This window comes from Squalius cephalus (assembly GCF_949319135.1).
Source record: "Squalius cephalus genome assembly, chromosome: 15".
In the NCBI taxonomy this organism is placed as follows: Eukaryota; Metazoa; Chordata; class Actinopteri; order Cypriniformes; family Leuciscidae; genus Squalius; species Squalius cephalus.
In genome coordinates, this window is record NC_137136.1 from 4,121,145 (window position 1) to 4,135,270 (window position 14,126).

The window sequence follows — 14,126 nt, forward strand, 5'->3', positions numbered from 1 at the left end:
AGATCACAATTATCCAGTTTAAAACATCACATTCTTAATACAAATAACAAAAACAAGTGCACATTTCTTGAAAAGCATCTGATGTTGTCATGAAACTAGACTTGAGGTTTAATAAATAACTTCCCCCTTTTGGGTTCATGATTGATTCACTTAAAAGGAAATATATGCAATGTGTATATATATATATATATTTATAAAACTTATAATTAAGTAAGTAAATCTGTAAACGCTAACTGGCCCATTTGTTAAAGCTAATCGTATCTATCTGCTGTATATCCATCAGTTCCGATGGGCTGGTCAATAACACTTCTTCAGCTCTGCTCCTAGAAGCATCTGAAGCTTTAGAGAAGAGTTCAGGTTCTTAAGCGCTTAAAGTCAATCTTTACAAAACAATGACATTAATAAGTGGCTTTTTGTTAAGCTGGGGTAGAAATGGCTGCCTCAGACATGCATGATCGCAGGCAACATGGTCCAAGAGAGAAGTTCTTCATCCCCGTGTCCAAACTGACGCCACAATTACGAATCTCTTGCCTGCGAAGAAAAACAATTTGATTAAAAATCAACACAAATGCACCAGCTTTGAAACCAAGACACAAACATTCACTCCATACCAGTCGTATTCGGAGATGCTGTAGAAGACGAGTGGTTTGAGTTCGTCTCTGTTAGTGAATGCGGGCCCCAGACTGTTGGCCCCCGCGTTGCTGAAAAGCAGCCAGTCTCCTACACTGAGCTCGGGCAGCAGACATCGCTCCACCACCTGATCCAGATCATCAGCAGACGGACCCCACAGACTGCAGGAGAACAGCGGCTCTTCTGCGCTCATCTCCTGAGAAAACAGCACATGATCACATTATTAATAGATTAAAACAACAATGGCCTGTGATTGGGTCAATGTCAAAAGAGGATGTTCAAAGAAATGATTTTAAAAATCTCACCCACACAAAAAAATTTCTGAAAAGTAGGGCTGCACAATATATCGAAATTATTGAAATATCGCAAATGTATATATCGCAATATGCATATCGCAACGGCTTGCAATAACTGGGGTCATGAATAAAAGACAAAGAGAAAATCACTCACTGCTCTCGGCTGAATAACTTTTATAGCTTTAATAAGAATCAGTGTATTTTTAATTCATACAGTGAAAACTAAGGAGTGTTTTAATTTTACATTTGATTATTCAGTTTCTGTTGTTAAATAAACCTAATGTAGGATAACCTGAAACCCTGAACCCCGTGGTTTACAATGATGGTAAAATAACACAATAAAACACTGCTGTTCACTTTCAGAAGTTGTAGGGATGTTTTCTAGCCTAGAAATCTAGACGCACCCTAGCGGCAGCAAAATGTATTTCGCAGCCAGGGGGGTCTAGCAACTCTCAATAGACCTTCTAGCTGCAAAAACCTAAATTGGGTCAGGCCAATCACATCGTGTATAGAGTAGGCGGGGCGGGCTTAACATATGACGACAGAGTTGCGACGGCTGCCACTTGAAAACAAAGAATGGCAGCTGCTGATGGAGAACAACGGTCTTTCGAATCGGCTTTGGCCGCGACTCTGGAGGACTTGGAGTAAAGTTTTTCTTTGAGAAAAGAGGAAAGAACGGCACTTAAGTCATTCTAAAAAAAGGAAGATGTGTTCGTCGTTTTGCCGGCCAGATATGGCAAAAGTTGAATCTATCAACTAAGCTCCGCTGTTGGGAAAACGCTCTGGTTGGTTGAAGCGCTGTCCTATTGCGTGCAGAGGGAATTTGAAAGACAGCCGTTTATCCCACCCCTCGGATTAAACCGCGTCTATGGTGAGTTTCCAGACCCAACATCTTAATGTAGGTCTGGCTTGCCAGGCTAGATGTTTTCTAGTCACAAAACGAATGTGAAACACGTATGTAGGTTGTATAATTTCAAATATATTTTAAAGATAATTTAAGTGTATTATACACACTTTAAGCGTATCGAATATCGCATTATTTAATGAGTTATCGCATATCACGCTTTTCTTCAATATTGTGCAGCCCTACTGAAAAGTCACTGCATGTATGAAATGTATTCTGAAATGTTTTTTTTTCCATGCAGGTACAAACACAAAATTATATATATAAAAAAATAACTTGATCTGTACATGTTTATGCATTAGTCATATGCATATGTAATGTCACATTCTGTAGAAAAAAAACTGAAAAATATTTACCTTGTGTGCCGAAGGCATCGATATTGAATCTTCACACAGCAGCTTATTGGCAAACGACCCATAAACGCCATCATTCATGTAGTAGAGAAACTCTGGCTCATCGTTCGCTGACAGTAGTTCTGAAAGAGTTTAATAAACACCCGATGAGCAATGCATCACCTATTAGACATATTTAAAGTCCCCCAGTGGTGGTTTTAATGTTGTTTATATGTGGTGTTATTATATAATATAATTATTATATGTGGTGTTTTTAATATGCTTTAAGACAAACCATGTGCAAATTCATAAGTTGACACCATTGCTGAGTATTTTCTCTTTAAAGTCCGCGTGAACCGGAAGTTGCAATCGACTTTTCTCCAGTGTTGTGACGTATTTCCCAGTGAAAAGGAATATTGAACAGAGGGCAGGGTTTTACTCTAGCGCTCCTCCTCTCCATCTCTCGCTCATCTCGGACTAACGGTTTGAGGGGAGTGGTTAAGCGTTTCCCAACCCAAGCCGTCAAACCTACATCATCAGAGAAGGAACGCCATTCCAGACCGGAAGTAACTTTTCAGAATTTGATTAAAGATTATGACGGCAAACAATTTTTTTCTGTGTATTAACTTGAATTATTAACGGATTATTTTTTCACCACAAGACTAGTAATATGCGCTAATAAAGTAAATAGGGTCAATTTTGATTTCAGTCTCCAAAACACAGTTCGAAATCGCCCGTTCTCTACGTCACAAACATGCTGTGACCAATCATCGACGTGCGGGCAGGCTTTAGCATATCATTAACTGCTGTGAAGCAGGAGGGTTATGTATATGATGTCTCTTACAATGTTATGATGTGTGATGAGGACTATTTGCCTTTCTCCACTGACGTTCTAAGTTTTTCTAAGCGTTTGTAAGGATGCTGATTGTTCGAAGGCAGCTGTCTGACTCTGAAATGGCGAATGGGAACATGGTTTGTGTAACATTAGCAACACATTATTAGCTGTTTGATAACGTAGTCAAGCCAAATGCTAATCATTTTAATTACAGTTGTGTCCGACGTAGAGAGTGATACATACAACCCATTAATCTGATACATTTGATACAAATCTGATACAAAGTGTACATTTAACATGTTTAACACTGTAAAATAAACAGTCACCATGTATTTACCTATCTTTTCCAATATTTTCCCCCCATCAAAATAAAAGCCACAATACATCATGAATATCTGACATGAACATTGACTAGTACTCACTGTGTGGTTGACCGCTGCAATCCCGAGCCACTGTTTCCTTAGCGATTATATTCACGGCCAGCGTGAAAGCAGATGACACATAATAAGCTCCGGGTTCGGCGATGATCGACAAGTTGGTCGAGGGAGGAAAATACATGTCCAGCATGGGTTTAAGAGTCTGGTGAACCTGCACACACAAACAACATTAGAAGCTCAGAGGGAAAGCATTTATGAATGCAAAAAAATATCTTACAAATGTAAAGTAGAATACATTACCTTGTCTAACTGTGCTTCACTTCCATCAAAGCCAGCTCCAATGTCCAGAATATTCATCTCAAAGCCTAGCTCCTCCTAAGATCAAATTCATTTAGAACACATTACCATGGGGGAAATACATACTTATGCAGACTGCAGCGAAAGTGACATTTAGATTAATAAAGATCATTCCCTCTTGATTCAGTAGGGAAACTCAAGGCACAAAAGGAACAATCAAATCAAAATTTGATCCATGACTCCATGAGCGTTGACTCACCCCCATATCAAAGACACAGCGGGCATCAGACACAGCACGAGAGAACGCTTGTGCATCCTGACAACAACTGGGAATGTTGAATCTGTGAGTAAAGCATGAAACCAACAGCATGAAATCAAAACCTGCCTCATTTCCTTCTTTTATAAATGCCCTTGGCATTACTGCATGACTCAGAGCCGGTCCATGTGAAAAATGAAGTTGGTTCAGAGAAAAACTCTATCGCTGTTTTTTATCAGCCGAACCCCAGAGACGTCAAATATTTTCTTTAAGTACCCCTTGTGAATAAGTTAATACTTGTATAATAATTTGCATGTTCATGCTGTCAGTTTCTGGTCACATGGCAAGCAAGTGGACTGGGCAATATGAATAATAATAAAAAAATAAAAATAAAAATCACATCTCGTATTCACATCCTGCCCAATGTTGTCCTATAAACATTGTTCATACTAAAGGTTATGCTTTATGTTTTGTGTCCACAGCCACACTCATTCATGGCAACATGCCTTTGTTATTGTTTTGAAAAAGCGACCTCTAGTGGCCATTTACTGTTACATACTGTGCTTTTAATATCCAAAAACAAATATTTTAGCAAAAAGTATATTTTAGTCTGTTCGGCATAAGGCTCGTCCACTACTGACAGCAAAATGGAAACATCTGCATGACTTTTACAGATGGAGAATAAATCTGTGAAATATAAGTTATGCAGTGAGGAAAACACCACATCTCCAACATCTGTCAGAGCAAGCTGCAGTAAACTATGTGTTTATTATATCTTATGAGTTATTTTGAAGCCCTTAATATAAAGCATGTCTCATGTTTATTACAAATTATATTATGCACTATTTTTCAAATGCGCTCGTAATATCAAACTACTGTATATCCATATGAAAGGTATTGCCTCATCCTATATCGTTTATAAAAATATATCAACATGTTGTACAAACTCAATTTTTTCCCCATCACCATGTCCCTTTAGGGGCTCTGTAAATATCCTCTCGACACTGAAGACACTCACTTGACTCCGGTAACGTGCAGGCTGAGCTCTCTGGCACACTCCAGCAGGTGTCTGCAGTCCTTCAGCGTGGAGCCGAACGGTATGGCCGTCTCCTCTCTCTCACAACAGCTCTCTGATGTCAACAGCAGTAACACCCTGCGGCAGAAAGCAAGTTCAAGATGATTTCAGATACAGATTGTTTTATTTAGTGACATGTCAGCATTCAAAGCTATTTTCATGGCAAAAATTCAATTACAAAAATACAAATATCATATAAATATAATAAAAACCAATCAAACAAAAACAGCAAGTCATATATTATACAATATTTTTTAAATTAACATATGATAAAAAAAATCCAAAACCTTTTCAGGCATAATCTTACTAAATAAGTCATTAAGTGAGGTAACTTCATAAAAGAGCATTCTACTTGTATTAAATCCAGGACAATCAAATAAAATATGTTGAACAGATAGGTGAATCTTATAAAACATGCATAAAGTTGGGACCTTTAAGCAAAAAAAGCATGGGTCAAACTTGTATAGTTCAAGAAGAAGGTTAGTGCTAAAAAACCCTGTGCATTACTGTGAACTATTAGACTTGCTGCTGTCTATGATATGACCAGTAATATGTAAACAGCAATAATGCTGAGAAAAATCCCTCAGTCCTTATCTGGAATGCACTTTTTCTTCATGGCTTGTAATGTTTCTTTGTTCCCCTTTTTAACTTTGATGTTTTAAAGCTATATTTAATTTGTTAATAATTCTTAACATAATTATTGCATTTATTATTTATTTGTAATTATTTTATTAAGTACCTATAAGTATAGAACACACAAAAAATGTATATGCAAAATCAGTAGGCAAGATACCACAGAGGAATAGAGTAAAAAAAAAAAAGCAACTTATTGTACAAGTTTTCTAAAATGTTGTTTAAATGTGCAAATGAGGCATTGTTTAATTAAAGTTTCCAGAACAGAAATTTGAACATTGGATGAAGCCAGGTTAAAAATAGTTTCATTTTGTTAATACATTAGAGTAAAAAGGATTTTTTCAGAAGAAATTTTGGATATCTCTTCCATAACAGCAAGAATTTTTCCCCCTAAAATTTGTTTTTCAGAATTAAATGTTCTATAAATCAGGCAAATTATATGTTAAGAACAACCCCCTCTGTAAAACCCTTCAGAAATGTAAAGCTGCTGAAGTGGGGATTTCTGACACGAGAAAAAACTCACTGCTTTGAAGATACTTATTGTCATTGAAATCCACAGATGCAAATAAATAAAGCGCAATAAAATAAACATTTAAAAGTGCATTTTGGATGTTTTCTTTTCACTAGTCGGAAATGACACATTATGAAAAGCCAAATAGAACAAAACCTCAAAACTAAGCAGTGCATGAAAAAAAAATGAATTGTTTTAGAATCGGATAATGATTACCAGAATTGGATCGTGAGGTGCCTAAACCCTACTGCACGGATATTGCCTGAGAATTGTGACAATTTACTGCAAATGTTTGCATAGCGCCAACCCTAGTCAACTCACTTTGCTTTGGGATGGCAGCGTGCGATCTTCCTCAACTCCACCTCATTATCGCAAACCAGGAGTGGGATGTTATGTTTGGCTGAGTATTTGATATGGGAAAGCTGTTTACACGTGCCGCCGAGAATGATGTCCTGAGACGGGACACCAAAGACCTTCACCAAGTCCACCTCATGCTGAGAGACAAGCACAGAAGACAAAACAGATGAAGGTTATAATATTATTTTTAAAAAGTATTAATACATTTTAAAAATAGCTTTCAAACTGACACAAATGAACAAACAGACTTATTTCAGGACACTAAGGAATCTAGTTTTAGCGAGAGATGAGACATATTTTGTACTTTATGCTCACCTTGTTTGAACAAACGAAGCCTGTCCCAAGAGCAGCCAGGATTTCAACAACCACAGGGCAGCTGTTGCTCTTGACCGTGTAGAAAGGCCGAATCTGGTCCATTTTAGTTCTCCAGCGAATTTGCTGCCGCACAATCACTCCAAGGTCAGCAACAAAAAATGCACTCTTCAGTGCCTAAAGAAGACCAACATACATCATTGCTTAGTTCAAAAAAGGCACAATAAATGAAACAACAACACAGCAGAATGGTATACTTACAAGTGTTTGATCATGAATGTGTTTATCGATCACATCTCTGAGAGCTGCGCTTTCTTCCAGCAGCTCAACAGAATAGTGGAGCTCATCCAGAATTCCCTTCATACTCATCCGTAATCTGATGTTCTGACTGGCATAAAGCAGGTCACCTATTTAGGAGAACCCTCAGAGCTCTTGGGTCCTAGCGATATCCACTGCAAACACAACACAGACAGAAAATAAAGTCTTTAAAGCTGCAGTCCGTAGTTTTTCCTCTTTGTCGCCATCTCTGTTCAAAATCTGCAATTGCAGTTATTCGCAGAATTATCAACTTTACGCGGGTTGTGCCTCGGCTCGGCACAGCGCGGATGAATCCAATGTTTTGAGGAGAATGTGCGGCTGTCAGTCGCCGCCGGTGTGGTTACTGGCATTCGGCATCACAGATTCTACTTTTTGGAAGTATGACCAACATAAGAATTTTCACTGGAAAATGTTATCTGACGAACATTTGAACAGAATAGTTTGTATTCTGACGAACTAGGGGAAAAAAGCATTAAATCATAGGTTTAGTAGGTTTAGTTACCTATGATCAAGCGCGTAAACTCGACAATTGATTACTGTGGACTTCGACCGAAAACAGGATGTAAATACAGGTATGTGCGCTGGCTGAATTAACTTAATTTTTATTCATATCTTTCACATCTACTGCAGTCAGATTCACCCGTGTTCACTCTGAAGGAATCACTCACATGACCTGTGCACTTGTAATGACACATCAAGGATGTTAAAAGGGTAAAAACAGGTTTAAAACTTGCCCCATTGAAGTCAACAGGGTGCAAATTTTAAAAAGAGGATAACACGGTGTAGGCAACACCGATTTTTGTCGTTGTTCTCTGTACTGACAGCACTCCAAATTTACAAAAAAATGAGCTCAATGTTAAAATTGACCAGAGTTCTCCTTTAATGTTCACAACATCAGCATTGCGTGACTACATTTAATGGCCTTCCGATATTTATCCTTGTTTTCGCATGGGCCGGTTGCAGTCTCTTTTTTTCTGTAGCCACTCCGAAGTCCGAAGTATTTTGCGTTTTACAACGGGTGAATCTCCAGTTGTCACTGGTGATTATCGTTTGAACCTTTCTGGATCCGCCATCAAATTGATACGTTTAATTATATCAAGTGCTGTGAGAAAAGGCTATAAATCTCCACCTCCAACATCCTCACACTCATAGCCTACTAGCCGAGACTCTTCTTTATGTGTACAGATGTAACGTAATGACGCAAAGACATGCTCGAATTTCCCGCGGAAATCCACCAGTACCGCTGGAGTTAAAAACATTATTACAAGCTTACCGTTTTGAATCAAGCTAAGGCAAGCAGAGAGTTTTGAACACTGGCTAGTTATGTACTTGCTCAAAATGTATTTTGGATCATTTTTAACCCAAAAAAGTTACAGACTGGAGCTTTCAAGAACATCAAGCTTCAATGTGTTGAACAATGACTTGACATGCTGTTGGTGCTCAGGGACCCCAACTGTGAATTGCAGGTTTTTATTCTCTGTTATATAAACTGTAAAATTGGCTTTGACACATTCAATGTCAAAATATCATGTTTGACGTCAAAGCAGAAAGACTCCTGCAGTGGACATCGATCGGAAGTGTCACTGACTTCCATTGACCCTGGAAATCCATTCTCAAAGCAGGTCTAAAAACAGCTAAAGATTGAATTGCAACTGCTTTGAAGAATAGGTTGGCAGTATGACCAAAATCAAAACTTCCTGTTGCACTTGGTAGCAAAACACCATAAGTGAGGTTACAGCAATGTGAACCTACAGGGACAGGTCAGAGGGCGACCTCTCCAGCTATCAGCTAGGATCCCAAGGAGGCTCCGCGTTGAAATCGAACTGCTCACGGTAGACAGAAGTCCCTAAGCTGTTGTCGTAGTTCACGAACACCTGCAAGAAAAAATAAATCGTGTCAAAATAGAGCTATATAGTACACATAAAGTAGGAATTAATATTGTATTATTTATTTATTTATAGATAATCACATGCAGAAAATAAACAATAACAAAAATAAATGATAAAAAAAAAAAAAAAAAAAATCAAGTTATAAATATGGATATTTTTCTAACAAAAACGCATGGCTTCGCTTCAGAAAGCATTTATTAACCCCCTGTAATCGTATTTTTTGATGGATGGATGGATGCACTTTTTTGGGCTTCAAAAAACAATGTGCCATTCACTCCCATTATAAAGCTTGGAAGAGCCAGGATTTTTTTAACATAATTGATTGTGTTTGGCTGAAAGAATAAAGTCATATACACCTAGGATGGCTTGAGGGTGAGTATTACATAGTATAACTATGGGAAAATTTAAATTTTTGGGTGAACTAACCCTTTAATTATGATTATGACAGGAGTGAGACATGTACAGACGTTTATAAGCTGTATGGGTGGAGAATCAAATAACAAACAAAAATATATTCCCATTACGATATGAAAACGTTATTTCTGAATGTTCAAAACATTTGTATCACTTTGTAAACATTATGGGAATGTTACTTTTTAATGTTCTCTAGTTTGAAACTAGTAACAAAAAAAAACATTAGATGTCCAAGTAAAATGCTTCCGGGAAGAAAAAAAAAAAAACCTTTCATGATTCATAACATATAAATTACGTTTTTATGCTAAAGTTGAGAACATTAATAAAGACCAACTTTGAATAAACATTCTATTAATATCACAACGTTTGTTCGTGACTTTGAGAGAACCTTGCCAGAAGGTTAGCTGACGTTCAAACAACACAAAGAATATTAAACCAATCAATACAATAAATATAGATCATGAATACAATCACCATAAAAAATAAGACATCCGGAAATGAATGACGCGCCAATTCCACAAGTATTTTCGCCGATTTAATACAAAACGTTTCTCATATGCCTGTCTAGCTATTTGCGAAATCTGTTTGGTTTATTAATAATACAATAATAATGATACCATTAGTGTTTACTTGTGATTATTCACCAGAAGATATCACGCGATAAGGTTTAAACGAAAGGCTTATTGCTAACCGTCAATTAGCCATATAGCAGCTAACGTAAATTACCGGTATTCAAGTCGTACGTTATTTATCTTAAAAACGTTATAACATAACGCGTTCATTCAGACTGAAACCAGCTAGGCGTTTATAAACAACTTCACCTGTCTTTAGTCAAATACATACAAGAGGCTAGCAGACACATGTTAGCTTATGAAGCCCAGAGCTACTTACGTGGGAGAATTCGAGAGCATTTGAGGTGAACCGTTTTTTCCTTTTGGACGGAATTTTCAAAAAGTAACAAAAGCACCGATACGAGAGATAACGCTAATGTTTTGAGCCATATATCTGTCTAATACAGTGAGCAGCGGACCGTGTGGACGGTGGAGCACGTTTAACGTTAGCTAGAGCCGTTGAATGATGTCGGGCTGTGAGGATGAAGCGCGTGAAGGAGGCGGGGCTAAAATTTAAATGAAGTGGTGAAGGGAGTGAGGAGGCGGGGCTGTTATGTTAATTAGGTGGTGAAGCACATGAAAGAGGCGGTTGCGTTGCGTAAGAAGGGGGTGGAGCTTCAATGAAACGAGTGAAGGGGATGAAAAGTTGTGAAAGGGGCGGGGCTTTTGTTTAAATAATTTGATGTAGTGCGTGAATGGAGCGGGATTCTGACAGACTCCATGGAATCAAAACAGTTGTTTTGTAGCTTTTCTTTTCGCTTTGAGACCATCTATAAATGCAAGTGCAGCTGATAAGTGTAAGGGATAATGTGCAGACAGGACAGCCAGTCACAAATAAACAACAAACGTATATTTATCTGCTACTACAAGTACACTAAATAACTGGTTTCCAAAAGAAATCGCTTTTTTACGTTTATATTATTACATAAATCATATGAAGGGCGCCGAGCCAACGGTGTTACAGCAACCAGTCACAATAAACAGTTCAGAATATACAGAAAATATCTTCACATAGACACAAATAAATAATCATGCAACAATTGAAGTATATTGACACTGCACTTAAATTATTGATTATTTGTTGATACTCTTCACACATTAAAGCACATTAAGTGTATGCAAACAAGCATAAACAGTAACAAACAGAATGTGCATAATAAACTTTTCATATTTGAACTATTTTTCATAACTTCCTATAGTATAGTGCATTCAATACTATAAAGCATATAGCTATATAGCTTCTATGATTAGTTATAACTTTGCAATTATAAAAAAATTTTTCCAAATGAACAGTGTGATTATATCTATATTTATATTAAATGTATTGATAGATACTGATAAAAAGGAGGCTATAAGAAATGTGCCATCTCATACCTGAATGCCCAAAGAGCCTTCATCATCTTGGCTACAAAATTCCTGTCAGAACATTGTCCATTTTGCACTTTTATAGCGTGATTCCGGATAAAACATAATAAATAATCCTAACTTTATTGTACTCTGTGATAATGTCTGGACTGATGGAATGTCCTCTATCTACATTATCTTGCTTTTTATTGATGAGCTGCTGCTTCAGTGTCCATGTCTCTGATGAAATGAATCTAGTGTCAACACTTTCATCCACAGTTTATAGAGGGAGGCGTGTTTACCCTTCTCTCTCTCTTTCTCTTTCTCTCTCTCTGTGGCTGGAGGTTTTCATGGTCGGATATTCAGACTTTTCTAAGTTCTGATTCTCCAGGGTAAATTATCAACCTAATGACTTCTTGATGAAGATGTTGACTTCTGAAATAGTACACCTTTGAAACACTGTAAATAACTTTTAACTTTAATAACATTAAAATATTAACATCAATGTGAAAAGCACTGTACATTACTTTCCAAATAAAGAAATTGACATAAAATATAGATTTTACTTGAAATTATTGCATTGTGATGAAGCTATCAGTTATACAGTCAGTTGTACAGTTTAGTGTCATTATATGCAAGAAATAGGGCTGTCGATTAATCGATTAAAAGTTTGTTTATATAATAATACATTTGTGTGTATGTATATACTGTATGTATATATATATATATATACACACACACATACTGTATATATTGTATGCATATAAATATCTATAAAAATATATACATGTATTATATAAACACAAACTTTTATGTTAGATGTGATTAATCACGATTAATCGATTTGACAGCACTAGATTATTATTATTCATTTTTTTTCTTCATTTAGCAACATAAAGAGTCACCCTTTGCATTTTCAGAATAAGTTGTTGAAAAATAAATAAACTGCATCAACATTTGCAAGTTGTAACACACACACCCAACATTAGCAGTCTGACAGTATTTTACATCTGGGTTGTTATTCTAAACAACAACTTAACCATTGATGTGCCAATATATTACAGACAGAAATTCCTCATTTGTGTGCATAGTTCCCTTTTCTCTGATTGCTGAGTCCTTTACCAAAAATAGTTTCATCAGAATGCCAAATGAGCCAATTGAGCTTCACAATAGCTCTGTTTGTTTTACTCACGTCAATGTCGCTTGGACGGCTACACTTGTCAGTGAAAGTTTCTCTTTTGGAGCGCACAAAAGCAGTTCCGAGTTTTGTGCCTTCTCCCCCTAGACTATAAATGAGCGCATGGCATCTAATCTAACATAACATCTAAAGCATCTCGGAGAACACGGCGGTGTTTGATAACTATTGTTCTTGGTATAATAGTAAGCTGCCTCTGTATGCTTGCTGAAGGAAGGACATGTGGTTCGCCTGCCATATGCAATAACACCCTACTGGTTTTGAGCAACAGGAATTCTCCAGAGCTTTAAGGGCTCATAATGCTGCCTCAAATACAATATAAAGGAACTCTCCAATAAACTAATCTGATAGGAGAAAACAAAGAACATTTCTTCTTGTAACAATAAAATTGTGCAATTTTCCAGTGAAAGTTATGAAAGCGATTTGCACAATTAGGGGGCTGAAATGTTAACAATCTTCTATTATGTGAGAGAGCGGGGCTAGTTTTCACACTTTTTTAAACCATGGAATATACTTCACTTTTACACTGAAAAAATGTATTTGTTGAATTTAATCCATTTTTTTTTTATCCTAAGTGGTTGCATTCAATTGATTTTACCTATTTAAACAAATGCATTAAGTTGGACTAAAATTGATTAAGTTCAACTTAATGCATTTGTTTAAATGTAGGTAAAATCAATTGAATGCAACTAATAAAAAAAATGTATTCAATTCAACTAATACATTTTTTCAGTGTATAGTAATATTTAGAGATGATCACTTGAAACAAATTAGGTTTAATTGATTATCCATACATCATTATTTTTTTGAAAAATCATGTTTAAATGTGAGCATCATAATTTATCAGGCTTTTGAGGAATGGTTATATGTTCATCTCTCACTCATTGCATTGCACTGCATTATATGTTTTAAAACTACAGAGCTTTAATCATAAAACTAAGCATTTAATTATCATCTATAAGACATTATTGGGAGATATAGAGTGGTGACTGATATTTATATGCATTTTATGTAAGTAGTCTGTTATTACATGCTATCAGAATTTCTATCAGTATCATTAGTATCAGCATTTGCCCCAAACTGCATATTTTTGATGCTCATACCAAAAATTTGAGGCACAACAAAAAGACCTGCTTAAAAAAAAAAAAAAAATAGTTTAGAAGTTAAATAAACTTTTCCATTTAATTTTTTATATATATATATATATATATCAGGCTTGGGTTAAAATTTAAACTAATTATGAAGCATAAAATATGAAACAGCTATAGTTGTAAAGGAAATTGTTAAAGCAAGTCAGTGGAAATTGTTTTATTGCTTTGCTACATTCAGCTATGTTTAAACACCATGTTTATGCGTTAAAAACATTCGAAGGCCATTGCCAGTGAGGTAAAAAGATAGACAGCGAGTTTATAACAAAAACAATAGAGCTTATCTTTTGTTTTCCATCACTATCTGTCACCTTTCATCTCTCCACCCACTACACAGCACCCAAAGGAACTCACTTTTCCCTTGACCTCAAAAGTGCAATAAATATTCAACT

At 36.3% G+C, this 14,126-nt stretch overlaps 1 protein-coding gene across 1 annotated transcript; it reads right to left on the reverse strand.

Annotated features, from left to right (window-relative positions):
* Positions 1-292: 292 nt before the first annotated feature.
* On the reverse strand, positions 293-10,546 carry azin1a (antizyme inhibitor 1a). The gene is made up of 12 exons (XM_079895367.1): positions 10,328-10,546; positions 8,886-9,007; positions 7,077-7,267; positions 6,819-6,992; positions 6,468-6,640; positions 4,946-5,080; positions 3,931-4,012; positions 3,675-3,749; positions 3,420-3,585; positions 2,187-2,305; positions 612-826; positions 293-531 (listed from the first exon to the last, which is right to left on the reverse strand). The coding sequence occupies exons 3-12, from the start codon at positions 7,182-7,184 to the stop codon at positions 417-419; spliced, it is 1,362 nt and encodes a 453-aa protein (XP_079751493.1). The 5' UTR covers positions 7,185-7,267; positions 8,886-9,007; positions 10,328-10,546; the 3' UTR covers positions 293-416.
* Between the last annotated feature and the right edge of the window lie 3,580 nt (positions 10,547-14,126).